This window comes from Pelodiscus sinensis, chromosome 9, assembly GCF_049634645.1.
Source record: "Pelodiscus sinensis isolate JC-2024 chromosome 9, ASM4963464v1, whole genome shotgun sequence".
In the NCBI taxonomy this organism is placed as follows: domain Eukaryota; kingdom Metazoa; phylum Chordata; order Testudines; family Trionychidae; genus Pelodiscus; species Pelodiscus sinensis.
Genome location: NC_134719.1, coordinates 57,241,746 through 57,269,594, shown reverse-complemented (window position 1 = coordinate 57,269,594; position 27,849 = coordinate 57,241,746). Strand labels below are relative to the sequence as shown.

Here is a 27,849-nt window from a genome sequence, read left to right as displayed (position 1 = left end):
ACTGGTCCCAAACAAGACAATTTGCCAGACCAGGGGAGGTGACCCCTGCCACCTGTCTGAGCCAGCTGGCCTCCTGCCTCTGGCCCCCTCTACTCCCTCCCCAGCCAGGCTGTCTGTCATTCTGCTGCTGCCATGCCCCCTGGGTTGCCATGAGCAGCCGGGGTTCTCTGGGCCCTGGCGCTGGCCTCACGCTGCTGCAGACGGCCAGATTTCCCCAGCTCTGTGCTGCCGTGGACAGCTGGGATTCTCCAGCCCCTGGCTCAGCACTGCTGAGAGTGACCAGGCTTCTTCAACTCTGCAGTGCACAGGTGGCTAAGATTCCCCGGCCCTGCACTGCCGCATGCTGCTGGGCCTCTCTGGCCCCCAGCCCCAGGCTGTCGTGGGTGGATGGGGCTCTCCAGCTCCCATCTTCACGCTGCTGTGAGCAGCCAAGGTTCTCCAACCCCACACTGTCGCAGGCTGCTGGGGTTCTGCAGCCCCAGTGCTGGCCCCAGCACTACTGTGGGGCTCCTCCAGCCCCGCTGCCCCCAGCCCTGGCTAGGCTGCTGGCCCTCCTGCCATTAGGCTCTTGGGCCCTTTGGTCCAGGAGCAACCGTGATTCGGATGTTGCCGGATCAGAGTGCCGGATTTTAGAGGTGCGACCTATACCAATAAGAACCCAGCTAATGGTGCAGAGATTGCCTTCCTCTGCAGTATCCGTTACCGACAGAGGTCAAAAGCAGGATACCAGACTTGATAAACCAATGGCCTTAATTCAGCAAGACAAATTATAAAACGTGTTTGGTTGAGATTACACCGGCAACACTGCCAAGTTTGAGAAGAAAACAACTTGTGCTTAGTAATGTGCCTTCTCTCATTCGCTACAATAACCCTCTAATGACACTTTTTTTCCCTTTTTGATCTCTGAAGAAGTCCCTACTGGAAAAACCATCAGAGCTGATGTCTCAGTCATCTTCTTTCCTGTCCCTCACTGGCTTCTCCCTAAATCAGGTATGTAAACACCAAGAACTCTTAACTCTTCGGTATTGGAAACTTCCATCAGCTCTGGTCATGTGATAGAATCAGGGTGGTTCCACTAGTTGCAAAAATGTATATAAGCTGCAAAGGAATTCCCAGCTGTAAAGTTATTCCTTAGAAGTAGAATTTTTCTGGCTTTTCCATTCTGATCTATTAGATATTCTGTCTAGCCCCCTTGTCTCATTTGTTTGTTCCTCCTTTATCACCCCATTCTACAGACTTAACAGTCAAAACTCCTGTTGACTTTAACGGGAGTCTTGCTCTTCGAGTGTGTGTCTGTCCCAATTTTCATCCTCTGTTGCTGGCATGTTTCCCAGATAAGGCCTGTGAGCACAGTCCATTGTCCAGTTACAGATCTTGTTAGGATTTTGTGGTACAGCTGGAAACATGATTCAGGAAGTGATAGGTATTTATGTAAGTAAAATGATTATAAAGGGGTTGTGGGAGGGAGGAATAAAAACAGAATTCATGAAGCGTTTTTACCCACAACACAAATTCTTTCCGCAGCCTTAAAGTTTCACATAAGTCTGGTACTCGGATTAAACTCTCTATTTAATATTGCAGGAAAGATATCCAAATAGCAGCATGTTCAATGAGGTATATGGGAAAAACCTTAATACCAGCACAAAAGCAGAAGTCACTCCTTCAATGGCCCATCAGGAGACATCACTATATTCTCTCTTTGAAGGGACACCCTGGTCTCCATCCCTTCCAGCAAGCTCAGGTAATAATCTTGATATGGATTCTTTCCTCCACTGTACTTCAGAAGTGATTTCTGTAGCTGTTGAGATGTATTATTTGCTACATGTGACCTGCAAACCAAAAAAAACCCCAGTTTCCTTCTTCATGATATATAAAGGTCTGAAAGTCTTTTTCCAAGTCTTTTCCTGCTTGCTGACTTCAGAAACATGGTGTCTTATGAACGGTGTTTTTGATGTGCCACAGAATTACAGGGTTCTGACATCATGAGAGAGACACCCTGAGCAACTGAGCGGAGTGAGAAATTGTAGCCCATTTTATGTTACGTTTAACCAGTTAACCCATTAAACAGGATTTTTACATCCCTAGTGGTGTGCTGCGTTAATACATCACAAAGAGGCAACAAATACCGGTCACTTTTTAAAGACCGTAAAATATTAATCCAGTTATAGTAGAAAGGGGACGTAAATCAAGAGGCATAGGCAAGGGAAGCAAAAATACTGTTTTCAGAAGATGGCAGCTAGTCAAAAGATGCAAATTCTCTCTCTTCCAAACGGCAGCCGTTGCAGAAGAGGTTAGCTTGTGCGGTGGAACAGAGTGGAGTGTGCTAGATGAGTGGTGAGGGTAGAAGGTTTTTCTCACTTTAAAAATATGCAATTGCAGAATGGTCTCTTTCACTAAAATGTCTGGCCCTGCATTCTGCTTTGTCACCTCACCTATACATTGAGGAGCACTCCTTTCAACATGCTGATCTCTTGCTACTCTGTGTTAAAGGGCTGTCCTCATGGGCAGTCACTGAAGGTAGTGTTGGGGGAGGCAAGCCCTCACCCCTGCTCCCCATTGGAGCCAAGCTGCCTTCCCACCCCCACCACAGGGAGGCGGGACAGTGTGCTCTGGCCAGCATGGGGGGAGGGGGGAAATGCACCTTCCTGATAGTTTGGGAAGGCTATGCCTTCCCCTGCCTATTATACGGGACACCTATGGCTCTCCTCTGTGCTTAGACAACATTCTCTCCTGTACCAGGTAGATCTGCTAATACTCCGTAAGTCCTCAACAACTTTTGCTTGGTATTCAGTACAAGTCTGAATTTTTCAGACCACTGCAGATTTCTGTAAAAGTCAGACATTCTGAATTTGATGCTTCATCATTTAATGCCAGACTGTTTGCAAAGTGATTGAGACAATGGATAAAGAAAATCATTTTTGTGTAGAACAATGGCTTGGGTCAAATTACAAAATAGGCACATTTCAGAGTGGGAACAGGAGCTCAACACTGAAAACTGCAACCAAAACAGATTTGAAATAAATTTGGAGACCTCAGTTCCGCTGACTAGAAATGCCCGAACACAGATCTTGCTAGGAGAGTTCCAGTGTTCTCAAGTAAGCACTCAGATGTTTTGTTCCGTTAGCTATTACGCTAAAAGCATTCAATTACAGTGATGTGGCGCACTCACATTAAAATGGTCCGATTTCAAAATCCTGAAGTGAATATAATAATAGGAAATAAGCTGACCATGACTCAGAGAAGAGCCTTGTGACTGCAGACGTTGCAGCAGTTTGACGTTCTCAGATGTGCTAACTTCAACTCTCTTGTTTTGATATTGTTCCACAGATCATTCAACACCAGCCAGCCAGTCTCCTCACTCCTCCAACCCAAGCAGTTTGCCAAGCTCTCCTCCAACTCATAACCACAATTCTGTTCCATTCTCCAACTTTGGACCTATTGGAACTCCAGACAACAGGGACAGGAGGATTGCAGACCGTTGGAAAACAGATAAACCAGGTGAGGGCAAGGTTCCAGTCCTGGGGCAAACATGCTGCAAGAGAGTCGGATGCTTTGCAATGCCTTTTGGTGACATACTTTTAACCAGCCTCTGTTTGCTTTAGCAATGGGAGGATTTGGGCTGGACTATCTTCCAGCAACATCCTCCTCCTCCGAGAGCAGCTGGCACCAGACCAGCACTCCTAGCGGCACCTGGGCAGCCCATGGCCCCTTGATGGAGGATTCCTCTGCTGTGCTCATGGAAAGCCTGAAGGTACATTGAACTTGGAATCCTAGAACTGCAAGGGACCTCGAGAGGTCATTGAGTTCAGTCCCCTTCCCTCACGGCAGGACCAAGCACTGCAGAGGAGAAAATAGGTTTGAGTGTTGTGTGTAATTCTCCTGTTTCCTAAATGCGGGGGCAGAGCGAGGTGATGAAATTCATTACAAGGTGTGTGTCAAGCATTTCAAGCACTGCACTGTTAATGTGGTACTTGCTTACTCACGAAATGGTGCAGCTGCAGCTAGACTTCCATAGCGCTTCAGTATAGATGCTACCTGTGCTGATAGGAGGGTTCTCCTGTTGGAATAGGTATTGCATCTCCCTGAGATGCAGCAGCTAGGATGATGGAAGAATTGTTCCATTAGCCTAGCACTGTCTACACTGAGGTTAGGTTTGCTTAACTGTGGTGTTCAGAGGATGTGGATTTTTCCCACCCTGGAGCAATGTAGATGGGTTGACCTAACTTTTTAACATGGACCAGGCCTTAGTCCTATGAGCGGAAGATTTGCATGTCCAGTGCTGGAAGACATCACTGTGTACTTTTTCAGTTGGCTCACACCGTAGAAATCCTTTCCCTCACTTTGAAATATAATGGAAGAGGAATAGACTGGCTGAACTAGAAGAAACCCCAATGTTAGGTCTGATTTACCATATTTGTGTCTTAAAAGAAGTGTGTGCTGCATTTCCCTTACTGATTAGTCTGGGCTGAGTCAATGGGAGTTTGTGTTCATGGTCACTTGTTCTATGGGCATCAAAGAAGAAAGGAGAAAAGTTAAGAGGAAGGGTCTTTTTAGTACCTAATCTGTGATCCGGCCACTTGCAAAAGCATTCATCCCTGTGAAGAGCATGGTACAAATACTGAGGGGGAGAGGCAGGAGGAAAGGGTAGGAATGCAGATGAGAAGGGGCCCCTTTCGAGCAGGCACTGATGCTGACCGTTCTTTTTTGATTGTTTTAGTCCATCTGGTCCAGTTCCATGATGCATCCTGGACCGTCAGCCCTGGAGCAACTGTTAATGCAGCAGAAGCAGAAGCAACAACGCGGACAAGGCCCCATGAATCCACCACACTGAGAATGAGGTGGTAACCCTTGCAAAGAAAGGCTCCATAAACCATGGCATGCTGGGTCTGCAGGACTCGCCCACACAGTCCTGTGCAGGTGGCAGCCCTCTCTTCTGTTCCTTGCTGTCAGGAGGGCGTAAGTGCTCCACCAACCCGCTGAGTGTGCACGAAGTGTCTGCAGTGCAACAAGAAACATCAGGAACTCTCCCATCCCCCAGGCCCTCTGGAGGGAGAGAGGAACTGCTGTTGTCTCACTCAGTAACCTGATATCACCGCCTCTCACCTTCTCCATCGCGCATGTCCCCGCCACATGGGAAGTAAAAACTGAGAATGAAGGGCAGATGGGAGAAGCCAATGAGAACTTCTCAATCCTTTTCCTCTCTTTGGAGAGAGAAAATAGGAATCCATTAATGATTGCTTTGCTGACTGAGAATGTAGTTGAAATTATTCCTAAACATCCTTATTATTATTACTATCTCAGTAGTAAGATCACACTGAATTCTTCCATACACAACGTGCTTGTAGTCGGTGTGTAGCAAAGAAAGCCCCAGCCACTGCTCCGGTCAGAGGTTGGTGGTGGCAGGGTAGGGTCTATCTCCTGGGCTAGTGAAGGAGTTTCGTGAAGGAGAGTCTGGCACTTGACACCACTTCATCTTTCCCTCAAAGGCTCTGGCCAGCCCTTGTGTGGATTAGTCTCCGGCGTGAAATACCCTTTCTGTAGGTGTTCAAGCTGCAATTGGGGACGGAGTGGGCATTGCAGTGCTTTGCTGGGCAAGCAAGTAACTGCTACGGGGTTTTAAATTAATGTTTCTGATTCCTGTACATTTTACTGTAGCATAGTGACCAGCCTCACAAAGGGCAGGCTAGTGGGTGCATTCACAGCCTGGCTCCTCTTTGAAGGTAGAAGCTTTCAGTAGGGTTTTTTTTTTTTCTTTCTACCCCATCTTCCCCTCATTGCTGGATGCTAGTAGTTTTGTTCCCAATGTGCAGCATCTCACAAACAAGTGATGGGTCCAGCACGATGGGGTAAAGACAACAGTCAGCTGGGCAGTGTGGTGCGTGCACTGCCCCATAGGTATACGTCCGCTCCACAGACCCTCACGCAGCTGAGCTCCGAACCTCCACTTCCAGAGTGAAATTCCAGGCCTCAGAGAGATGTGTAACCCCCCCAGAAAAGGAGACATAGCGCCATTCGCTTCTGAAAAGGCGCAGAAAGGGAAATGCAGCATTTTATTTGCTATTTATTAGGGGGAAAGGAAGACTGGGAGTCTCCTAGACAAAAAGGACACCGGCGTTCTGTTCGTTTCCCAGGGAAGTTATGGAAACAAGCGAAATGCCCATTTGTAATGCTAGCCAAAAGGGCGCGGTGTGTGAGGATTCAGAATCGCTGAGCTGGGAAACAGCTGCAGAGCAAAGCACGCATAGGAAGGAGCCTCAGTGACACTGGAGTCTGGGTAGCCTCAGTTAATACAAAAAGGGAAGATTAGAGCTTAATGCCCTTCCGCGGGTATGACTGGCTCCCCCATGCACTAGCAACGTGACTGTTCTCTGTTGCAATTCTAAGCTATTTCCTTTGAAAGGTTAAAGAGTGAAGCTCCCATCCTCGGGGTGGTGAATCTGAACCGCAACCTTCTGTGCTTCTCTCCGGCCCTCCCAGTTTGTGTGTTTTGAGCTGTGCCCCCAAGCAGCTGCAACATTCCAGTGCTTGAACTGTCACTGACTCTTGCACCCTAGACAAGCTAACCAGGTTCACCATCTCACGCCCAGCAGTGCCAGAGTCCCAGCCACCGAGTCCCATTTCTGCATGAGAATCTGGTGTTTGGAATGTTTTCTGAATCTTGGGCCGGGATTCTCCACCCCTCCCTCCACTGTCGGAGTTGCGTAGGGGTCGGGGATCCCCAACAGAAACTGGTTTGTGTTGTAAGCTTTTTTGTGTTTTTCGTCTGTCTGTGCAAGACCTGCAGCTGCTGAAATCAGCTTTGCCTTTAATTAAACCATGTTCTCTCCATCTAGGCCTGAGTAGCATTTCTTTCCTGTGTCACTGATTGGAAGTTATTTAGATTCTCTGCTTGTAGAAAAGGGAGCAAGGCTGATGCTAAGCAACATAAGATTCACATGGGATTGAAAATTAAGTGAGCCAGAGAGATTGACGGACGCAGCACGGATGACCCAAAAGGCAAACACAGCCCAGTGGCTGTGAACATGGAACTGAAAGTCCTGTACGGGAGGTGCTGGCAAAGCTTTCCATTGGAAGGCTGCTTGTGTCAAACTGCAAGAACCCTGAGAGTGAATTAACTCAATCGTGGGGAGCTGATGGAAAGATTTAGAGCAGGGGTTCCCAGACGGTGCTTTGGTGGAAGTAGCACACTTTAACGGGTGGTCTTTTCCTTTTAAGGGAGCCCAGCTGACCCGTTCAGGAACATGGCCCTTTAAGGAAACAGGAATCCGAGGACCTGCAACTGGCTGGGGGATGGGGTCAGGTGTTAATCAAGTAGTTGTCACCTTAACATAAAACCCAGCTGTTAAGTGGCTCCCAGTAGAAGACAATTACAGGAGCCAGGTGGGGAGATTGGTGAGCTGGAAAATCCCTTATGACCCAGGAAGCGTTAATGAAGAAGATGATGTGAGTTCAGGGTCCAGGTAGGAGCAGACTTATGTGAGGTCAGAAGTGCAGTGGGGCTGGCAGCTCCTTGGCTCAGAGAGAATTAATGGGGAACTGGGAACCCGAAGCCTTAGAACAAGAGTAAACTGGCTGAAGCTTTTTAGTGTTCCGGTATAGTCCCGGATATTCAGCTACGTCTCCCTCCCCCCTCTGCCTCTCTGCTCTTGGATGTGTTCTCACCACCAGAGCCCTCGTACACTCAGCCAGAACCTGTATCCTCCATCTAACGCCATTGGAGCTGGGAAGGAAATGGTGTTCTGCCCCGTGAGACGTTGTACTATTTCAGAACATCCCCATTCTGCATCATGATGGAACTGAGCTCTTCCGGAGTGTGTGTGAAACAGAGTGAGAGCCCACCCCAAAACCGCCAGTAACTTGGTGGGCAGGGCAGAGCGTTCACCTGGGATGGGGGAGACCCAGGTTCAGGTCTCTGGTTTGAATTTTAGGTTGGATGTCTCTCCTTTTGGAGCTGTTGTAGAAATAATGTTAGATATTCAGTGGAATAGGGATTGGAGCGTGCGTGCGTGCGTGCGTGCGTGCGTGCGTGCGTGCGTGCGTGCGTGTGTGTGTGTGTGTGTGTGTGTGTGAAAAAACCAAAATCCTGACCAATTCTAACCCTCCTGGCCTCTAACATAGCACCCAGACTCCCCCAGCCAAATTCCAGATCTCACCTTAATTCAACGCTTCCTTTACTGGGTTTGTAAGTACTCCAGGTGAGCCTAATAGGGTCTAAAATAAATGTGCACAAAAGGAGAAGTGTGCACGTGGTACTTCAACCCTTAGTTTCATTTGAAGGTGGGATGTGAATCAATAACGTTTGGGATTGATTCCAATAGGCAGATCCTTTCCCCACAAGCCATTGTTCCAGATACGTACCAGGGTGGCATGAGGGATGTGTTGTCTCCGTTCAAGTCCCAGCAGCCTAGGTCTCGCTACCATTTTTAGAACCTTGTTCTTGCAATAATTCTAATCTGGGGCCAGTTCTTAAATGAGCTTTGGCAGCGGAATTGCCATGTCTGAGTCTGACACCTCTATCGGTTTTGGGGCACGTTAGTGGGGCTGTGCCGGCAAGCCAGCACTGTACTGATGTGAGAGCTGCCATGCTTCTGTTCTCAGACGTCTTTCGAAAACAATCAACTTGAAAACAAGTATCAATATTTACACTGCTAGGGGTGTGGGGACAGCGGTGTCCCCTGTCACCCGTCACCACCTCAAGTGCAGGACACCCAATCGCATACATATCCGTGCAGAGAGCGACAAGGGAAAAGGGTCCCTCTTAAGGGAGTGAGCAATCCCAGCTGCTGGTCAGTGAAGGTGAAGCACGGTGAAAGAGGAGCCATTTTATTGGATGATGGAGTACTACAATACATGCATGTTGGAGGGGGAAAGGCGGGGTTGTGTTGGCTGCACACAGGCAGGGTAGCAGTGTTGCTAAATTCTGTGCTGTTTTTCCTTAAAGCCTCATCTCTGGGCTTTCTTTTTTAAAAAGGCTTCGAGCCCTTATGGTTGCTGCAAAGAGCTTGAAAACATGATCCCAAAAGACTGAGTCTAGGTGGAATTTAAAAGCTATGAGCTACATCTACACTGGCATGATTTTCCGGAAATGCTTTTAACGGAAAAGTTTTCCGTTAAAAGCATTTTCGGAAAAGCGCGTATAGCTTGGCAGGACGCTTTTCCGCAAAAGCACTTTTTGCAGAAAAGCATCCGTGGCCAATCTAGACGCGCTTTTCCACAAAAAAGCCCCGATCGCCATTTTCGCGATCAGGGCTTTTTTGCGGAAAACAAATCTCTGCTGTCTACAGTGGCCCTTTTGCGCAAAAGTTTTTCGGAAAAAGACTTTTGCCTGAATGGGAGCAGCATAGTATTTCCACAAAAGCACTGACAATCTTACATGAGATCGTCGGTGCTTTTGCGGAAATTCAAGCGGCCAGTGTAGACAGCTGGCAAGTTTTTCCGCAAAAGCAGATGATTTCGCGGAAAAACTTGCCAGTCTAGACACAGCCATGGTGTTTGAGTCGGGCGGGGAGGATAATCCATGATGTCTGAATGCTGGGTTTGCTGGCAATGCTGTGTCAGGTGACTATAATGATGTGGCAGAATTATCCTGGTCTGATCCGTAGCTCTCAGCCACCAGCCCCTTTTCCGTTCTTGCTGACAGTGCTATAAATACACCAGCGCTGCCCTTGAGAAGCAGTTTTCCCCATTCTTGACTTAGGAGGAATAGATGAGGGGACAGCTGCTGCTTCTCAATGGTCTAGGAGCACGGCTGTTCAGGCATGGCTGGCTGGCTGGCTGGTGGTCTCCTTGGAAGACAGTTCATAAACCAGGTGCTGACTGGTACATCTTTAAGAGCTGGGGCACAGCAACAGGTGACACGCGAGGATAACATGCCTATTTGCAGTGGCTAACGAGACACCTCTTAAATGCAGCTGTTGCACGTCCTGGGATCTTTAGGCTTCTCTGGAATTAGATTTCAGGGTCTTTAGCCACACTTTCTTCAACAAAAGCTATGGGGAAAATGCCAATCTTCCCCTGGCACTGGCCTTCCAACCACTCTTCATTCACTAGAAGAGAAAATACAGGGAGCAGGTTTTTCACACGGAATAAGTTTAAGACCAACATGGGCTTCACACCCTACAAACGGATCTGTGCCTGAGTTCACAAGTGAGGCCCCCCCAGATAGGTAGGTAGATGTTGGTGAAAAGGTGGCTAAATAAGGAGCTGAAGGAGCCAGGATGGACAGCTCCGGAGCTGGCAAGAACCGGGGAAGATGGGTACACAGTAAGGATGTTAAATATCAGTTAATTTACTAGTTGAGTGGTTAATGGAATTTCCATCAACTGCTCACTAGTCGATAGGCACCTCCGCAATCCTCCTTTGAAACGTACAAGAGTCTGAGCGGGAGCTCTTGTACATTTCAAAGTTGGAACTCCATGTGCAGCCTGAGCCAGCGAGAAGTCCCGCTGACTCCGGGCTCCACACACAGAGGAATGCACAAGAGCCCGAGGGCTCTTGCGTATTTCAAAGCGGAAGCGCCCGCACGGAGCCTGGAGTCAGCGGGACTTCCCGCTGGCTCCGGACTGCATGCAGGGATGCCAGCTTTGAAATGTACAAGAGTCCCCAGCAGGAGCTTTTGCTCATTTCAAAGCAGAAGTGCCCGCATGGAGCCTGGGCTCAGTGGGAAACTCAGTCCCCTGCTGACCCTGAGCCTCATGCTGTGCTGCCACTTTGAAATGACACATGGAGCCGGGGTCAGCTCAGGAGTCCCCAGCTGATCTGTGGCTCCGTGCGGCATTTCCATGGGACCTGGGATCAGCTGCGGATTCTCCAGCTGACTCCAGGTTCCGGGGAAATGCCGCATGCAGCCTGGGATCAGCTAGGGAGTCCCCAGCTGAACCTGGGCTCCACACGGTGCTGCCCCTTTGAAATGCTGTGGCAGCGTTTCAAAGCGGCAGCGCTGCAAAGAGCCCTTACTGGGCTTCATGTGGCACTGCTGCTTTGAAGTATCCCCTTTCCTCCCCCTGTGCGGCCTGTATGTAGACTAGTTCTTAACATCCTTAGTACGAAGATGGGAAAGCACGAGTGAAACACAACAGGAAACAAAAGTATACAGAAGGAATAAACGAAGCAGGCAGGCCCTTGGCAGAGGGGAAAGAAAGCAATCTCGCACTGTTCGCTTAAAGGAAAAAAATTAATTCGTGAGAGCCAAGGGCTGACTGGAAATGTGGAAGGGAGATACCAGAAGTAGGTGGATGCAGAGATATTACCTTAGATACTATGGTGAGAGGCACTAGTGCTGTTCATTGTACTGGGAAGACATTCAGGCCTGGTCCTCAGTCAGCTTAAGATCCGTCACCCAGATATGCAAAATGCTGAGCTGGATTCGGCTTAAGTTAAGCCGAGCTGTCACTGACGACATGGTGGGAGGCCAATGGGAACACACACTTCCGTCCACTTTCCTTATCCTCACAGAACGAGGAGTACCAGATACCAACAGGGGCTGCCCATAGCGTTTGATTTTGGGGGCTTACACTAGACCCACTAGTTTATATGAAACCCTGAATGTCTTCTGGGTAAAATCAATAGCAATAGCGAAGGCTCTGACTCCCTTTCGGAGCAAAATCTGATCTTCCGTGTAACCTTGTGCCCAGAACGAGGCGAGAACAATGAAGGAAAGCTCCTCAAAGGTACAAAAGCCTTTGTATAAAAGACAATGGAATGAATTTTAAGGGGCAAACCCCAACATGGTGTGGCCAGAGCCAGGTGCCCTGGGAGCTGCCTGTCACCCATTACATTGGAGAAGACAAACCAAAGCAACTGCGATGAACAAAAACCAGCGAGCGTCACAATGAGGAGAGCAGCTGGGGTGCCAGTCCAATGAAGCGGCGTGTGTGAATTTCTGAGAAATGAAGGGAAGGAAGAGGAGCTTTTTCCAGGCAAGGACTCAGTAGAGAGAAGCAAGAGGAGCCCGGGGTGCTGGAGAGCGTGTTCCCTGTGCAGTGTGGATGGACATACAAAAGCAAAGCAAAAGAACCTAGGTGGGACAAGGAGGAAGACGAGACCCTTTGTTAACAGCCACCAAGCTCATTCTGCCGAGAGCGAGCGTCCGAGCGAAGATGCAGCTACAGGCCTCACGTACTGAGAGATTTGCTAAACCCCCAATGCCAGCCATGCTCAGTCTCTGCCAAATCCTCCCGCTTTGAAGCTGCGCTCTTGAGAGCAAGGGAGGGGCTGCAGCAGCCCCGGGCAGAGGACTTGGCCTGATTTGTGCCTGGTGTCGGCCCTGTTCCTAACTGCACTGGCGCACACCAGCCTCGCGTACAGACTGAAAGAGTCAAGGCCAAAGCGTCGCTCCTCGAGGCCCGTTCTGTAGCCTCACACGCTGTAAAGCTGGACTGGAAACGCCGTGGGTTGGTGTTGGGAAGACGAGGGGCAGACACCATTCTCCCTGATAACAATCTGTGCCAGAGACTTGGGGCAGCGCGCACGGAATTTGATTAGGGGAGAGAGGGCTTGGGGAACAATGGGAGGGCTTTGTGCCTGTGCTGGTGGGTGGTAGCGTAACACCGCCAGGCAGAACAGAGCCTGGGACCGCTGGCGCTTAGTGCGGGTCTCTAGAGCTTGAGCTAAAAGCAGCAGGCGCTCAGCTAAAGCTGTAGAGGAAGCTCGTTCTGTGTCTGTCTGTAAGTGGTCTAAGTGCCGCTACCTGGGAGAGTTGGGGGGGTGGTATGGTAGCAGTGGCCCGTCCTTGATTTCAAAAAGCAAATTCTGAGCAAGTGACTAGCAGGCTCAAGCATGAGAGTGCTCCAGGGTCTGACTGACGCCAGCTGAGCTTGGAATCCAAAGCTTGTGTGGCTGTTTCCTGGCCATGGGACAGGGCTGCTCGGAGGTGGATTGGAAAGGGAGCCTGGTGCCATCGAATACTGTTAAGGAAGCTGGGAAGTGGGCTGAGAACTGCAGGGTCAGCGTGTGGGCCTTGGCTATGGTAAAAAAAAGTCTGCCACTGTGTCAATAAATGGCTGGAGTTACTGGTACGATTGCAAAAAACGATCCACGGCTCTAAAGCGGAGGCCACAAATTTGCAGGGTGCTAGTGACACAAGATTGTATCCACCTCTGTGAAAACGGTCTGTGGATATCGGCATTTACCTCTGCGCCTGCGGACACCTGCCAGCACCCTGCTCTGAGCCCCTCAATGACCTGAGCAATGCCAGGTAAAGGTGCGTGTATTATTGTAAGGGCCAGCGAGGGTGAAGTGTCACATGCAGCGGTGGCTTTTGCAGCAACGTGATTACTCCCTGCAGGCCGGCCAGAAGGGAAATCTGTCCCTCGGCCGGGGGGCTGGAAGCAGGAGAGGTCAACTGGTCTCGATTTGATATGTGGCTGAGCTGACTAAGCACAAAACGCAGGGCAAGACCCAACCGGTTGGGGAAGAGGCCAGAGAAGTTCTCGGTTGGCTTGTCCGTGCCCAGCAGAAAGGTGACAAGCTACCATGAGGTGGCAGCTGGTGGAATTAACCCCCACGGGGTGTGCCATGATTTTTAGAGAAACTGGCTATTCATGACACCCGCTGAGCTCCCTGGCACCGCTGAGATCAGGCCAGTGGGCCACCAGAACTGGGAGCCCCTGTCAAGGTCACGGTGGCATAAACCTACCTTTGGATAAGATGAGTATCACATCTCCGGCCTGGAACGCCAGGTCCTCAGGCTGGGTGGCTTCATAACTGTAGCGTGCTACCACTTGGTTTGCTTCCAGCTGTGGAGAGGGTGTCTTCTGGGTGCCCTCCACAGTTCGGCTGTCTCCCGTGCTCAGTAAACCCTGGTCTCCCTAAGGTAGGAAACAGCCTGCTGAAAATGCCAGTTGGGTTTTTTTTAATGTGCATCTCTGTAAGAAAAGCTGCTGGCTGAATTGCGCTGCGGGAGGTTGCAATGCAGCCACACGGCAAGTCCCCTGGAGGGGATTCCTAGGGGCAGGTGCCTTCCTCTATCCAGACAGACCCGTTTTGTAGTTCTTGGCCAATGCAACTGTCCTTGCTGACAGCCGTTCCTCACGTGCCCCCAATCTGTTTGCGGGGGGGGGGGGGGGCGCGACTGCGTGCAGGCAGCTCTGATCCAAGTGAGTGTGCTTAGCACGTTGGCGCAGGCCGGCTCTGTGGTGCCCAAAGGGGTCGCTGCGGAAAGCTGCCTCAGGAACACAATGTGGGGGATCAGTTTCAAGGCCGCTCAGTGGTCAGACCCAACCGTAGGTGGGTGTGTGGCGACAGGCCAGCTCCTGCTCTAAACCACAGCGTTTGGAGGGGCCTGCGTGGTACAGCGGCATGCTGTGAGCCTCAACTTCACACGCCCCCAGCGCGGGGCACCAGCCCCGGAGCTCCCCCACCACCCTGCAGGCAGTGGGGCCCGTTTCCCTTCGGACGGCGGGGGCCTGACTGCTCGTGGCCATTACAGGGCCCCTCGCCCTCTTCTGCTAACTCCAGGCCCCATTTCACCTCAGCACTGTCACTGGGGTAACGTTCCCTAGGGCGGTGGAGCGTTGCCTTTGGGGTGCAGCACAGCTGCGGGCAAACAGCACTGCGGGGGCCAACGAAGCTCCTGCGCTACTTTGCCCGGAGCGGGCAGCATGGAGCGTGCACACGGCGGCTTTGCAAAGCGGGCGGAGCGCCTGGGGGAGGCGTCACGTGGGCCCCTTGTCTGCACTGGGGAGAGAGTCGACTTGGGATGCGCAACTCCAGCTGTGAGAACAGCGCTGCTGGAGTCGATGCACCTTAGGTCGAAGGGCGTCTTCCTTGTGGGAGGTCGATGGGAGAAAGGGTCACGCGCAGCCCCCTTCTCCCCACTCGCACACCCCTCGGGATGCCCTGGTGAGCCGTTCCGAGCGCGTCCATGCCAGGGGAACTCGCTCACCCAGGCTGTGTGTTTGGGCCAGAGGGTACCACACTCTGAAGACCGAGGGGAGTCTTATGCAGCATCAACGTAGCACCTTGGAGTTGGGCCCACGGCTCTGGGTTCACCATGTTCACTCTCTCCCTGTCCCTCATTGGCTTTCCAATCTCCATCGCCAGATTTCTCTCCCGCCGGCAGCAGCCAGGTGGGCCCAAGCTAGGCAGGCTGGTGCCAGAAGAGCTGTGCACAGTCAGCGAGGGCTACAACCAGCGGTTACTGACCTCGGTCACGTCGCACCACAGCGTCAAGCAATGGTCCTTGGCGTGGCTCCATATTGTCTTCATGCTGTCCTTGCTCAGCGTCACCAGCGCCTCGCTGTCGGCAGGCCGGTACCTGTGCCGGGGGAGGGGGATTTGCATGAGACTAAAATCCCCCTGGAGATGCGGCTGCTGCTGAGACCGGGCGGTCGCTCACTCACCTCAGGTTGGTGTGCTCTGGTGAGAGCTCCAGTTTCTCGCACACCATCTCCAGGAGTTCACTGTAGGTGATGCCAAGCCAGACGGGCATTGCGACTGTGTACTTGTAGTGCACCTTGAGAACGTAGGCGTTCGGGGAGCCTGAGCCCGCGTCCTGCAAGGGGAAAGTGGAACTGAATGCTGCAAAGACCTTTCCACGGAAATCCGGCTAGTTAGGACTCGTTAAAAGAGGAGCACTGAGGCCTGCCTACGTCAGGGGATTGGCATGAGAAATGAAATGTTCGTCACTAAGCCGCTGGGTCCAGTCGGACTCCAGTAATCTGCCAGCTGGAGCTCGGAGTCGCTTTCGCAGTAGGAAAGTCCCAAAATTCACCATCACAACAAAGGCCAATTGGCTAATGCTCTGGCAATTGGGAGGGAAGCCAAGCCACTCGATCACTCTGACAGCAACTCCCACTGGTGGCTCAGGGCTTGCTCTTGCAGATACATGTGTGTTGCTCTGGCGGGGCGGGGAGAGGATAAAGGATCTCTCCCAAAAGGCTGCCCCAATCATGAACTTACCAGCACTGCACAGAGTCAAAGAGTGAGCTCAGAGGCACTAACAGACTCAGTTCCTGCTGGCCAGCTCCCTGTAGCCTGCCTATAGCTCCTATAGGGGACTATTGGTCTAGTCGGTGACAAGCTCAAAAAGGTGGTTGTGGCACTTGAATGAGTGCAAACATCAGACACGGTACATGCTTGTGTCCGATCGGCAGGGCTGTATTCACCATGCAGTGGTTCCTCTCCTCAAACCCACAAGCACACAGACACACCCATTACCTTTGGAACATCTTGCTGCTGTTTTTCAGAAGTACCAGGCCCAGGAACTGAATGGGAGAGCGAAGGGAAAAGTAGCTGAATGACACCAACCAGGTAACTACTGTCACCCTGCACGCAAATGTATCCTGGGATTCACGGCAGCCCTTTCACCACTCATCCCTCAGTACGTTAAACAATGACATTAGTTGGTTGTTGCTAAAAGGAGTGACGCGATTGAAGTGTTTCAGTGTTAATTCCCCACTGAGAGGAACGGAAGCAGCCTAATTTCTCTGACTCAGGCAGACAGCTTTGCCACGGCAAAGGTTATTTTTGCAACCGGAGGGCACAGAGGCTTAATTTTTAAAACAACGGAAGCCCACATGAAGGGACGACTTAAAATAATGAGCAAGATGTGGCTGAGTGAGCTGTGTAACCGCTGGTTGGTGCACCCCGAAGAGAGCTTGGCCCCTGGTGTGTTTGTAACACTGGATGAAATGTCAGACCTGCTCATGGTTCTGTTTTTAATGGTCTCTCCTAGAGACTGAGGGGGCTGACGAGACTCCAAGTTCCAGCCCTAATGCGAGCCAAGTCCGCCCCAGGGGCAGAGGGCTGGGGTTTTGGAGCGGCGGGGCAGTTAGACTCCCCATGGGGCGCGTGTCTGTGTAGACCGATAACCTGGCGATCGGAGTGTAAAAACCTGCCTGTCAAACTAGTGACATTCTGTGTTCAGGGCTTGGGGTCTGTGGTCTCTGTTAATGGATGGTCTGGGAGCTGTCACAGAGCCACACCCCCTGGCTTCTGCTCCCCTGCCTTGTGGCGTGACCTCAGGCAAGTCACTGCAAAGTCCCCATCGCTCAGGGCCTTGGCATCTTTGGACCTGCTCTCTCTGTGCGTTTGTTTCCTTCTCCATGGACCACAGAGAACTCTTCCCGCACAGGGTCTGACAAAGTTAAACTGGTGGGCTTTGTGACTGCATTGTCAAGGCTTCACCAGGGGCTGGCTGCCCACAGGCAGGCTCCTGCGAGCAGCGGTAAGCTCCTTCGCTTAGAGGTAAGCTCAGGTGTTGTGTGTCCTGCACACGATAAGCTTTCTAATCCCCGAGGGTTGTGCTACTAGAGCGCGAGCAGGGGAAAATTCCAGTGATGCTGGACGTAAGAATGGGATTAACGACAGAACTAAGGATGGGGTGGTCTCAAGTGCCCATGGGATTTAGGAGCACACAGGCCCCAACGTGCCACGGAGCCATTTGACTGTTTGATTCCATTGCCAGTGCTATGATGAAGATCATGTCCCTTGCTCCAGCCTCCCTCTACTGTTCCAGTAGCGCCCAGGAAACAAGCAAGAGCTACAGCTGGCTGGGGATAAATTCCCCCGGTATAAACAGTTGTGTGGGGGCGGCTGGGGGCTGCAGGAGCAAGGGGGCACAACAGCTGGGGGGGGGAGATACTAATGCCGAAGGCCTTTTTCCACCAGGTGCTCCCGTCTCCACAATCCTCGAGCGAGACAGCCACTGACCTGATGCCGGAGGCCTGGGTTTTTCCGGAGCAGTGGAAGTGGGTGGGGCGGGGATGTCCGACTCTGGAGGGGGTTCCTCCTGTGTGGGGTGTGATTGCAGTTAGTGTTATCAGCAGGGGGCAGCACTGAAGAGCTGGGGCCCTGCCGCCCTGCCTGTGCGATTCCCTTTCAGCGCACCGGGCAGAGCGGCTGATTTGGGATCCTGGGCGGGTGGGGCTCACTGGCCACGGCGTGGGATGTGGGTAGCCCTCGCTTAGCTCCACGCCATGCCGTGGTAGCGCTGCACTGCTGGGCGGTGCCCTGCAGGGGGCAGTCTGAGCAGCGTGGGAAATGCCTTGCAGTAGCTGTTACATCTCTCGGACGGAGAGTGGGGGGGGGGGGATGAGGAAACACTTGTCTGCCCCACTCCCAGCAGCCCTGGTGTGAGACCCCCCCCCCCCCCCCCGCTGCCTTACCCGGGCCAGCGTCTGGTTCTGAAGCTCCATGGCCTCCAGGTAGTTGCAGGGCACGATCCCTTTCTGCGCAGAGGGGAGGCCCAAAGACAAAGGCGAGCGGTTAGGAGGAGCCCTGTTAACACCTGGGCAAATCACAGGCTGGGCAGGAGCAACTCGGCCAGGCCCATCAGTCGGGTGGGGAGGGGGGGGTCTCCCCTGCACCTGGTGCCTGGCAGAGTGGAGGATTGTTTCCTGAAACCCTTGTGGCCTCTTGCAGTTCAGAGGAGCATCCGAGTAGCCCCGGGCTGAAGCTACTGTACCAGGAGGAGGGTCTAAGACCCGGCAGCCTGTCATCTGACCAGATCGCAGCCAGCCTGCTCTTGGCGGCCTCGCTCAGCTGGTGCCTGAGACTTGGCTTTCGAGTCCGAGATGAGCCTCCGGACTCTTGCATTTTGGGTTGGGGGGTGCTAGGAGCATCCGGCACCGGAGCAGTCCCTGGAGAAAGGGCAAGGCGGGGTCTGGATGGCCTTGGGGTGAGGAGAGAGTGCAGGAGGGGGATACAGACAGGCCTGGGAGCCAAGAGCCCGGCATCCCCTTCCTGCCTTTGCCCCTCACTGGCTGTGTTACCATGGCAATGCCCCATCTGGTGAACCGGCCCTCCTGGGGGTGGTGTGCGAGGGGCTGGTCGAGGGCCCAGCGTGGCTGTAGCCATGCAGGCGAGGGAGCAGGCAGTGAGAGGAAAGGCACAAGCGGGAGGACCTGGGTGGAAATGCTGTGGGTGGGGTGGACGAGGGAGGCAGGCTGCACTCAGATGCCGGCTAGTGGGAATTGAAGGATGCTGGGAAGGAACCCGGAGTAGGAAAAGACCCTACCCAGCCCAGAAGCATGGCTGGGCTTGCATCACTTTGCAGCCCGGGCACCAAGGTGCAGGGAGACCCCCAAAGCACGTGGGTCCGGCAACAGGAGAAAAGCATCGACAAGGACCCCAGCAAACCCACCCAGGCAGTGGGGCTTGGCCCTGCCTTCGATGGAGCCGGAGCAGGCCCAGAGGAGCGCCAGCTCAGGCCTGGCAAAGCCGGGTGTGGAAGGGGCTGCGAGTACCTTCCCGTTGAATATCACGGTGGCCCAGTTGTCCTTCCCCTTCTTCAGCACGAAGACGATGTTTCCCGGCAGGACCTGCAGCTCCTCTTTGGTCTCAGGCGTGAACTCGTAGAGCACGCGGTGGGGGTCCCCTTCCAGGGCCCTGCAAGGGGAGGTAGCGGCAGAGTGAGTGCTGCTGCCTGCCTTAGCTGGCTCAGATCTCTTGTTCTCCTGGGCTGCTCCTCCCCTCCCGCAGGGCTGAGGCTGTCCCAGTCGCGGTGGCAGAAGAACGTCGCCTTACGCCCCGATCTGCTCCCTTCACCCTGCTCCTGCTGCAGCGAGACCACGGAGGGCTGGAGTTTAGCCCAGTGCCCCCCTTCTCATCGCATTGGGGGTGCACCATCCCCATAGGTACACAGCACGCTTCATCCATACGACTCCAGGCACGTCACAAAGCCGGCAAGGGGTGAGTATCTTTACCTAATGGCTCCATTTTACAGCTGGGGAAACTAAGGCAAAGTGACTTGCTCAAGGTCAGTGGCAGGGCTGGGAGAGAGCCCAGCACTTCTGGCTCCCACCCAGCCTCCCCTACATGAAGGAAGAGCTGACGGCCCCGTCTGGTCAGGTGCTGAGGTGAGAGGCAGCAGGAATGCTGGACCCTGGGAACTGGGAGGCCAGTAGTGAACTGGAGCATTTGATCTAGGAACTGGTGTCAAGAGTGAGAGAATAAATAGGGACCCACCCCCACATACACACACAAGCCCTTTCTCTGAGTACAGCCAGGCTCCCGTTCCCCTGCTAAGCCCCTCGTCATTTCTTCAGCCTCTTACGTTTGGCGGCTTTATGGGGCCTTTCACCTGAGGGGTTTGCTGAGGTGGGAATACAAGGGTTGCGGCTAAGGAGAGAGGAGGGAGGCTGAGCTGGGGAAGGGCCAGGGAAGAGTAATTCTGGACCCTGAGGCGGTCAGCTTCCCGTGCTTGTACACAGCCGGCCGGCAGGGCACAGCTCGGGTTAGGAGAGCAGGGCTCTGGGGGAACGCAGGGCTGGGGTAGCATGGTGAGGCCTGGGGGAGCGCGATAAAGAGCAAGTGGGTGTCCATGGCACGCCGGGGGATATAGGCTGAGCCCCTTGGAAGGCAGAACCAAGGCCCCTGGGCTAGGGTGGAAGTTGCTAGGTCAGGCAAACGGAACAAGACCTTTGTGCTGTTGCAATGGGGCTACTGCCTGATGCCACCCATTACCCGCCATCTCCCTCCTTGCATCGCTCCCGCAGACAGCCTCCCCGGAGCTGAGCAGGCAGGAAGCGGAACCTGTCTGGCCTTACAGGTGTGAGTCCTTCACCGACTCCTGCGAGGGATGATGTCGCGGTGAACCCCACCAGCCCCTGAACAGGAAGAAATCCAGCAACCCGCGCAGCACGAGGGCGCGTGTGACGTGGCCGGCCTGTGAGCCTGGGGCAGGCCCCATGGGCCCAGGGCAGCACCTGGCTTACACGGGGGTCTCCCGCGCCCCCAGGAATTTGGGAAGCATCATCCCCCTTTCACAGTGGGCTACGAGGAGGCGGAGAGTTGACTTCAAGGTGAGCAGGAGCAGTCAGTGGCGGAGCTGGGATGAGAACCCCGCTTCTCTCCTGCCGGCTTTCACCCTTGCGGGGGGTGTCAATCGACAGAGGGGCTCTAGTAGCACCCGGCGGCACTAGGGCTTCATTCTGTGGCCTAGGAAGACACTGGCTCCACAAGGGAGATTTACCCTCCCCCCCCCGCCCCTCCCAGTTGCAGCTGGTTATTCCATTGGAATAGGTAGAACTAATCGCTCTGCCGTGCCTAGCACAGCTCACCAGCCCTCCCTTGCCCCACCCCGGCCGCGCTCTACTGCTGCCCCTAATTGCACATTCTCCTCCTCCTCACCCCTGCTGCTACAGCCTTCGCCAGCTGCCCCTGGTGGTCCTCTCCCCTCTCCTCCAGCCCAGGAGCAGCTGTCTCCTTCCCTGTCCGTGCCCTAGAGCCCTTCGCAGCACAAACGCCGCTCTCGCCCTGTCATTCCAGGTCCCTGTTGCCTCGGTGTCTCTGTTCTTGGGGGGTGATGGTGCAAGACGGATCAATTCACGCAGCTGCACGACTGTAGCCGTAGCCTGCTCGCGGCAACGCCAGGCTGGCTCCGTGAATTACTGTTATCCCTGCCGTTTTCTCGTGCCTTCGTCGCACGCTCCGACAGCCCATGGCAGAGCAGGCAGGAAGCGGAACCCGCCTGGCCGTTCAGCGGCAAGTCCGGGCCCGAGTCCATGACGTCGCGGTGAAACCCACCAGCCCCAGATTGGTGACCCCTAGACTTAAACGCACCTGAGGATTTCTGGGGTCTTTGGCCTGGGCGGAGGGCTACTCGTCTGTAAAAAAACAAAAACAACCCTGAGGAACCCTGCTCTCTGCAGAACGAACCCCGCCAGGCGCTCCAAGTCCCATCACCCTTCTTGGGTGGTTTCCTGTCTCCCAGCAGTTGTAGACGAGGTGATTCAGACTGACAGAAGACATCCAGGGGAGGCCTGGATCTTCCTGGCGTGTGGCTGCACCAATCAGGTGAGCCTGCCGCACGGGAGGACATGCTGCTCGAGCTAGTCGCATGACGATGGGAACGCAGCCCCGGGAGCAGCTCAGCCAGGCTGCGACCCGGGCTCCTGCACCTTCCCAGCCCTGCCGCTCGAGCTAACGCGGTGCGGTGGAGCTGCGGTGGCATCTCGGATTGCAATGCAGACCCGCGCCCATGTTCTCCCCGTGGCAGCGCTCGCTGTCTAGTGCTACGCGGGTGACGACATGCCCAGCCCACGCGGCCTCACCTGCGGCTGCAGCGCAGCAAACCCGGAAAAGCTGTCCTTGTCGACCACCGACGCCACCACCTGCAAAGAGGGGAAGGCCGTGACGGCCGGGACTTGGTTCTTCCTGGCTCTCCTCAGCTCCCGCTCCCCCTCGGGGTCCCTCACGCCCACGCTTTGGCTTCCAGCTCGCCGTAATCTACCCTCCCCCGGCCTTGCCTCTGGCTTTGGAAAATCCCCGCCGATTGCTCTGGCTCCCATGTACTCCTGAGTCCACCACCAGGAGAGGCCACTGTTCCTAGTGGTTCAAACCCCCGGCCCCTGGTCCAGGGCAGCAGGTCTTCAGCCTAAACATTTTCACCTGCCCTGTGGGCCTCTCCTGGGGGAGAGCTCTCAGGACCACTCAAAGGGACACTGATGCCTGGAATCTCAGCTATATTTTTAGCCTAAGCTTCTCAAAGCAGCTGGGGAGAGTGAGGATCCCAGTTCCTTTCAGTGGGACTTGGGTACTTTAACTCCCTTTGGGCTCTCTTGACAATCCCGGCCTTCGAAATCAGATGTGCTTGTGTGTGTTGCTGGCAGGCCGGGGGTTGGTGGATGGGCTTTGCCCCTCCATGGCGGCTGTTTTATTTTCTGGCTCAGATAGTGGCGAGGGAGTTGGCCATTCCCTTCCCAGTTCCCACACGCTAGCTCAGTGCTGCTGTTTGGCTCCCACGCGCTGAAGGGGGCCTGAAAACCTGGTCACCCACCGGCCTGTTCCATTGTTCTGCTCACGCAGCTTCCACATTTTAAACTGGATTTCCACTGACTTCCCTCCCCCTTCCTGTGGCTGAGCGGGTCAGGGCAGAGACTGTCTTCGACCCCCTGCTCTCCTCCCTGCTGCCAAGACCCCGCAGTAAGAGCAAAGGGGGGATCCCTGGCCAGACGCCCGCGAGTGGGCTCCTCTGCCCCACAGCCGAACAGCACATTAATTCCTCCCGACGGGCTGAATTCCCTACCGTAGCTTTTCCCAGGTAATCCTTCTTCTCCAGCTGAGCCACTTGCTTTTCATTGGGCCTGAACAGCTTCCCGGGGGGGATCACGACTGGCTCAAAGAGTTTCTGCTTCTGCGGCGCACACAAATCCCAGTGCTTTCAGGAGCATGCGGCTTGCTCCAGCATGGCCTGCTTTTCTGGTTAGCTCCCTGCCTGTAAACTCGGCCCATCGCCTGTGTCAACACCAGGTCGTCGCCGTCCCCTCCTGTCCACTCACTCCAACTACCCCCCCACACACAAACCCCATTCAATCCAACTGCCCCCTACCCCATGACTCAGCCCCTCCCCAGACCCTCCTGGAAATCCGAGTGTCTCTCGTCCCTACAGCTCCCTGCCTTTCCCCAGTGAGCTCTGGTAGGAACAACCCCCCGAGCAGTCCCTCATGATATTCTTTACCAAGATGGCTTCCATCGCCCTGTCAATCTTGCTGTGCCGGGGCTCGGTCTTCATGCTTATCGCCAGCGTCAGGTGCTCTTCGGCTTTTCTCCAGTCCTCCAGCTTGGCATAGAGCAGGGCTATGTTGTACAGCACCTGCGAGGCGGACAGGGAGCAGAGGATGGGGGATCTCCACAGAGCCACTCCTACAGCAACCCACCGGCCTGCGCCAGAGCCCTGGGATGGGCCCCGCTGCTGCATCCGAAACCTGCTTCCTGAGGACACCGCTGAGCAGTCGGCTTGTCCTCTGGCCCCAGGAGGGTCCCGAAAGCTCCCTCTGGAGGTGATGTGTGACTGAGGGGGGATGGGAAAGTTGATGAAAGGAGGAGAGGACTCGCTTTGCTATTTAAGAGTTCTGCTCTCTGCTAGGAACCTTCCTAACATTTGATCGTGTGCTTTACAGGGGCTCACGTGACTTGTCCCTGGCGGGGCCGACTCTTCTCCCTTTGCAGGGGGATTTGGATATAAAGAGGCTAGTTTTACGTCTCTAAAATTACTGGGCCTAGAGAGCAGCCTTCAGGAATCAGCCCCCGCTCCCTGACTCTGCAGCCATCTCTTGGCTGTCTCCAATTCTGGGAGGCAGAACCTGCCCCGCAAGGGCAGGCTAGAGAAGACCCCTTTCCTTCAGGGTCTGCGTCTTCCTGCTGCCGCCTAATTGCCAATGATCACCAGTAGGGCCCTACCAAATTTACGGTCTAATTTCGGTCAGTTTCCCGGTCATAGGATTTTAAATAGCATCAGTGTCTCCGTTTCAGTTGTTTAAATCTGAAATTTCCTGGTATTGTAACCATGGAGGACCTCAACCCCAAACGGGGTCAGCGGGGGAGGGGGAAGGGCCGCAAGGCTATTGTAGGGGTCATGGTATTGCCACTCCGACTTCGGTGCTGCTGCCTTCCGAGCTGGGCAACGGCTCCTCATCCCTACCTCCATGGCCCAGACACGGGGCCTGTGGCAACACCCTCCACCCAAGGGCCACCCCTGCCCCACCTCTTCCGAACCCTGTTCCACACCATCCCACCCTCACTCCACCCCTTCCCCAAAGAACCGCCCCTGCTCCGCCCCATCTCTTCCCACCTCTGCTCCGCCCCTTTTGTCCCAAAGCCCCCTCCCCCAAGAGACGGCAAAGCAGGGCGCCTAGTGCAGGGCAGCAGCGGGGGTCGGGCCTCCAGCGCTCACCACAGCAGTGTGGGCCGAAGGAAACGGAGCAACGCAACCAGCAGCCGGCTCTGCTCCACCACCACCTCCCCGCCAGGTTGCTCCGCTCTTCTGTGGAGCAGGAAGCAGCGCGCCCCAGCCTCTGCCCGCTCCCTCAAGCGACACAGGGCTTCTGGGGGAGCAGGCGGGGGGCTCTGCTTCCTGCCGCCGTGGTGAAGTGACCCACATGGCTGCAAGATGGAGATGGAGCAGAGCAGGCTGTTGGCTGCATCGCCCCACTTCCGCGAGTGGGGGGGGGGGGCTTGACCCCTGTTGCTCGCCCTAGGCCACCTTCAGGCTAGTGTCCATGTGGGGGACCATCCCATCCATAGGACAGTTGGGGTAACCACTGTGGGCCAAAGCTTGGGGCTGGGGTGGTCATCCCGAACTGTCCTGTGGATTGGATGGCTGTGGCTATTGATCAGCAGCTGCTGCTCTCCAACTGCCCAGCTCTGGGGTCCCCCCTACAGAGCCAGATTTCACGAGGGAGATCAGATTTCATGGCCCATGATGAATGTTTCCCAGCCATGATTTTGGTAGGCCCCTACTAATCTGGGTACAGAGGCTGATGTCTCGGGGGAGGCTCATGGTGGTGGTGGGACCCGTCCCGGACTGAGAGAGAGAAAAGACCAGGCCGCAGAGAGCTCTTCCGCTTCTCTCCCCAGATCTGAGTGCCCACAGCCAGCCCTCACTGGCTATCGCGAGGGGCTCTCTCAACCCCTTTTTGACCTGCCAACCACCCATGGGGGATGGGTACCTAGAGTCCTGGGATTCTGCTGCTTTCACTACCACTGTGCTTTGTGTCCCCTGGTGACCCCTTGTGTGTGGCACCCACTGGCTGAGTGATGCTGGGTTAGCTTCCAACCCCATTCCCTCCCCTCCTGCGCTTCCCAGCTGCCCTTGCTTGTCTCAGGGACTCTCAGCCCCTGCACGCCCTCACCTCACAAGCAAACAGCCGGAACTGCAGCCCCAGGATCTTGTAGTCTATCAGCTGGTTCCCTCGCAGCTGGGCCAGTGCCTCTTTGAAGTCCTCAATGGCCAGTTTGTAGCTGTAGAGCAAAGAAAGGTGCAAACTCTCAGGGCACGGCTCTGGGCTGCCTGCCATCTTTCACGCCCTCAGAGCCCGGCTCTAGCCTGAGTTGCTGGGAGACGACCCCCGCCAGCCCGTGGAGTACTGATGGCCGTTTACCATTACCCAACTCCTGGGGCCAGCTGGAGTGGTTCTCTGCCTCGAGGGACTCAGCTGTCAGATATTTTTGGTGTGACTGTGTCCATGGCGGTTTGCCAGCCTGCTTGCCAGCTTGGAAGTCTGTCCCCCTCTCCCTTCCATCCAGGCTCTTTCCAAACCCACAACCAGGGTGAGCAGCATCGTCGCTGCGCTAGGCGGCTGTACAATGTGCCAGACAGGCCCTGCCCTGCAGGCTTTAGCCAGCTCATCGTCTTTGTTTTTGGGGGTGTCTTTAAAGGCACTGGGGTATTCCCCAGGTTCCCATCCCCACTCGCCACCCACTAGGCCTCCGCCTCTAAGAGAACCTGCTTCTCTTGGGAGGTGAGTCCTAGCTCTAGTTACTCAGCTTTGGCAGCACAACAGGACGGCCTTGCCAAATGGCTGCTCTCAGCCAGCCGGGAACCAGAAATGGCTCTGTCTAGAAGCAGCACGACACCCCCCCCCCCCCTCCCACCGGAGATTGCCAAACACTCACTTTTCTCTCCTGTAATACACGGTCCCCCGCTGGAAATAGGCCACGGCCAAGTGCTTGTCGCAGTGAATGCTCCTGGAAAACGCCTGCAGAGAGCAGAAGGTGGTTCAGACCTGGCACAGGCAGACTGGCCGAGAGAGGCAGGAGGAGACCTGGACACTGACGGGGAGGTCAGGGTGGAGCCTGTGCCCATGCAGAGCAGTGGAACGTGCTGAGGGGAGACCCTCCCAGTGCTGAGGGGAGCCACGAGGGCAGCGTGAAGAAGAAAGGGGAACATGGAGAGAGGGGAGACAAGGGGAACCCCCCCACACATCCTGCCTGCCCCTCCGTTACATGCCTGCTGGGTTTCCCCTGACCAGTGTTTCTGATGCCCCAAGTGGAGACTAGAGCTGAGTGGGAAACTGGAAAGGCCGCCTAGGCCCACGTTGGAATTTCTCTCCCCGACCCCCCATTGCTCTAGGGCAGCCAATAGCCTGGTGCCCAAGGCACTCGCTGGGGCCTGGACAGCTGGGAGCAAGTCCCTGCTCTGAATCAAGAAAACCATTTTCTGCCCGGCTCTTGCTGGGTCCCATGTGTCAGCTGAATTTGAGCCGAGCGGAAGGCATGAACTGGGCAAATGGAGGCATTGTCGGCTCCCTCTCTTCCTAACCAGGCCCATGCACTCTCAGGCCAGCAGTAGCTGAATGGGCACTGAATGCCCCCTCTCCTGCACCCCCCCGCCCGCGCTGCACACGGTCTGGCCAGTTTGCCGCCAGCCCCTCGGGGTCGTGCCGAGGGCCCTGCTGCCCGTCAGGCGACAGCACAAGCCAGGGGCTGCACCTGCTTGTCTGCAAGTCGTCCCAGGGGCCAGCCACCCGCCTCAGTCCCTCGGCGTGTCAGGGGCGCGGTAGCTGCCGTCTGGGCTTTGTGGTGCACCAGTCAGACCAGCCTGTGGAAGGGGCCTGTGACAGGAGGAGTGTGTGTGTGTGTGTGTGTGTGTGTGTGGGTAGGGAGGGGGGGTTCTTACCTCCTCTGCCTCAGTCAAATTCCCCAGGGTCAGGTGGATGCAGCCAATGTTAAAGCAGAGTTTGGAAGGGGGGTTCTGCACTGTGGTGAAAGCACCCTGCGCGGCTGCCCAGTCCTTCCGGTCAGCCGCGCACACTCCCTCGTTCCACAGTCGGATGGTCTCCGCCAGAGCCATGGTGCAGCAATGGGGTCAGGACGGGCCTCCCCTTGCTGCAGCCCTGCTTTGCTCTCTACAGCCTGCCCCTGCCCCTGCCCCTCTGCACCGCTCTTACTTGTACTTCTGTGTTTCCCCCGGAGCCCGCAGTGTCGCAAACCAACCAGGAAGTGTCCCCACTGGTAGTTACTGACTCAGCCCTGCTGTGATGGGGAAGTGGAGCAGATGCTGGCCAGGGTGAATTATTTCCTAAACGTATTCTTGGTGTGTCACTCTAACTACCCCCCCCCCCCCCACACACACACACACTCTCCCCCTCGCCACGGCCGCCCCCACTGCTTTCGACTTTGCTTTGC

At 54.8% G+C, this 27,849-nt stretch overlaps 2 protein-coding genes across 6 annotated transcripts in view; one reads left to right on the top strand and one right to left on the bottom strand.

Moving 5' to 3' along the window:
- The window catches only part of SMG7 (SMG7 nonsense mediated mRNA decay factor), an 84,396-nt gene extending 77,568 nt beyond the window's left edge, over window positions 1-6,828 (top strand). For all 4 annotated transcript variants that reach the window (XM_075936779.1, XM_075936780.1, XM_075936781.1 and 1 more), the window contains 5 exons: window positions 910-990; window positions 1,582-1,741; window positions 3,328-3,498; window positions 3,603-3,751; window positions 4,718-6,828. In XM_075936779.1, coding sequence (XP_075792894.1) covers window positions 910-990; window positions 1,582-1,741; window positions 3,328-3,498; window positions 3,603-3,751; window positions 4,718-4,831 — 675 coding nt within the window. In that variant the 3' untranslated portion in view covers window positions 4,832-6,828. The remainder of the gene's footprint in view (window positions 1-909; window positions 991-1,581; window positions 1,742-3,327; window positions 3,499-3,602; window positions 3,752-4,717) is intronic.
- Window positions 6,829-8,653: 1,825 nt separating this feature from the next.
- NCF2 (neutrophil cytosolic factor 2) lies at window positions 8,654-27,644 on the bottom strand. Of its 2 annotated transcripts, XM_006126913.4 has the most exons (15): window positions 27,341-27,644; window positions 26,338-26,420; window positions 25,575-25,683; window positions 23,402-23,536; window positions 22,970-23,077; window positions 21,996-22,055; window positions 21,505-21,548; window positions 19,188-19,329; window positions 18,108-18,170; window positions 17,653-17,731; window positions 16,159-16,205; window positions 15,342-15,493; window positions 15,145-15,256; window positions 13,637-13,808; window positions 8,661-10,046 (listed from the first exon to the last, which is right to left on the bottom strand). In XM_006126913.4, the coding sequence occupies exons 1-15, from the start codon at window positions 27,512-27,514 to the stop codon at window positions 9,949-9,951; spliced, it is 1,578 nt and encodes a 525-aa protein (XP_006126975.2). In that variant the 5' UTR covers window positions 27,515-27,644; the 3' UTR covers window positions 8,661-9,948. The 2 variants fall into 2 exon arrangements, with proteins under 2 accessions (XP_075792893.1, XP_006126975.2); XM_075936778.1 differs by lacking the exon at window positions 22,970-23,077 and having other exon boundaries at window positions 8,654-10,046.
- Window positions 27,645-27,849: the final 205 nt, after the last annotated feature.

What these genes read in the sequence shown, in the direction of transcription:
- NCF2 (XM_006126913.4), bottom strand. Translation starts at nt 27,514, where the DNA reads ATGGCTCTGGCGGAGACCATCCGACTGTGGAACGAGGGAGTGTGCGCG. An exon ending in AGCAGCAAGATGTTCCAAAG is followed by an intron (nt 15,494 to 16,158) that starts GTAATGGGTGTG and finishes TTCCCCTTGCAG; the next exon opens with GACGCGGGCTCAGGCTCCCC. An exon ending in CCAGAGCACACCAACCTGAG is followed by an intron (nt 15,257 to 15,341) that starts GTGAGTGAGCGA and finishes CCCCCGGCACAG; the next exon opens with GTACCGGCCTGCCGACAGCG.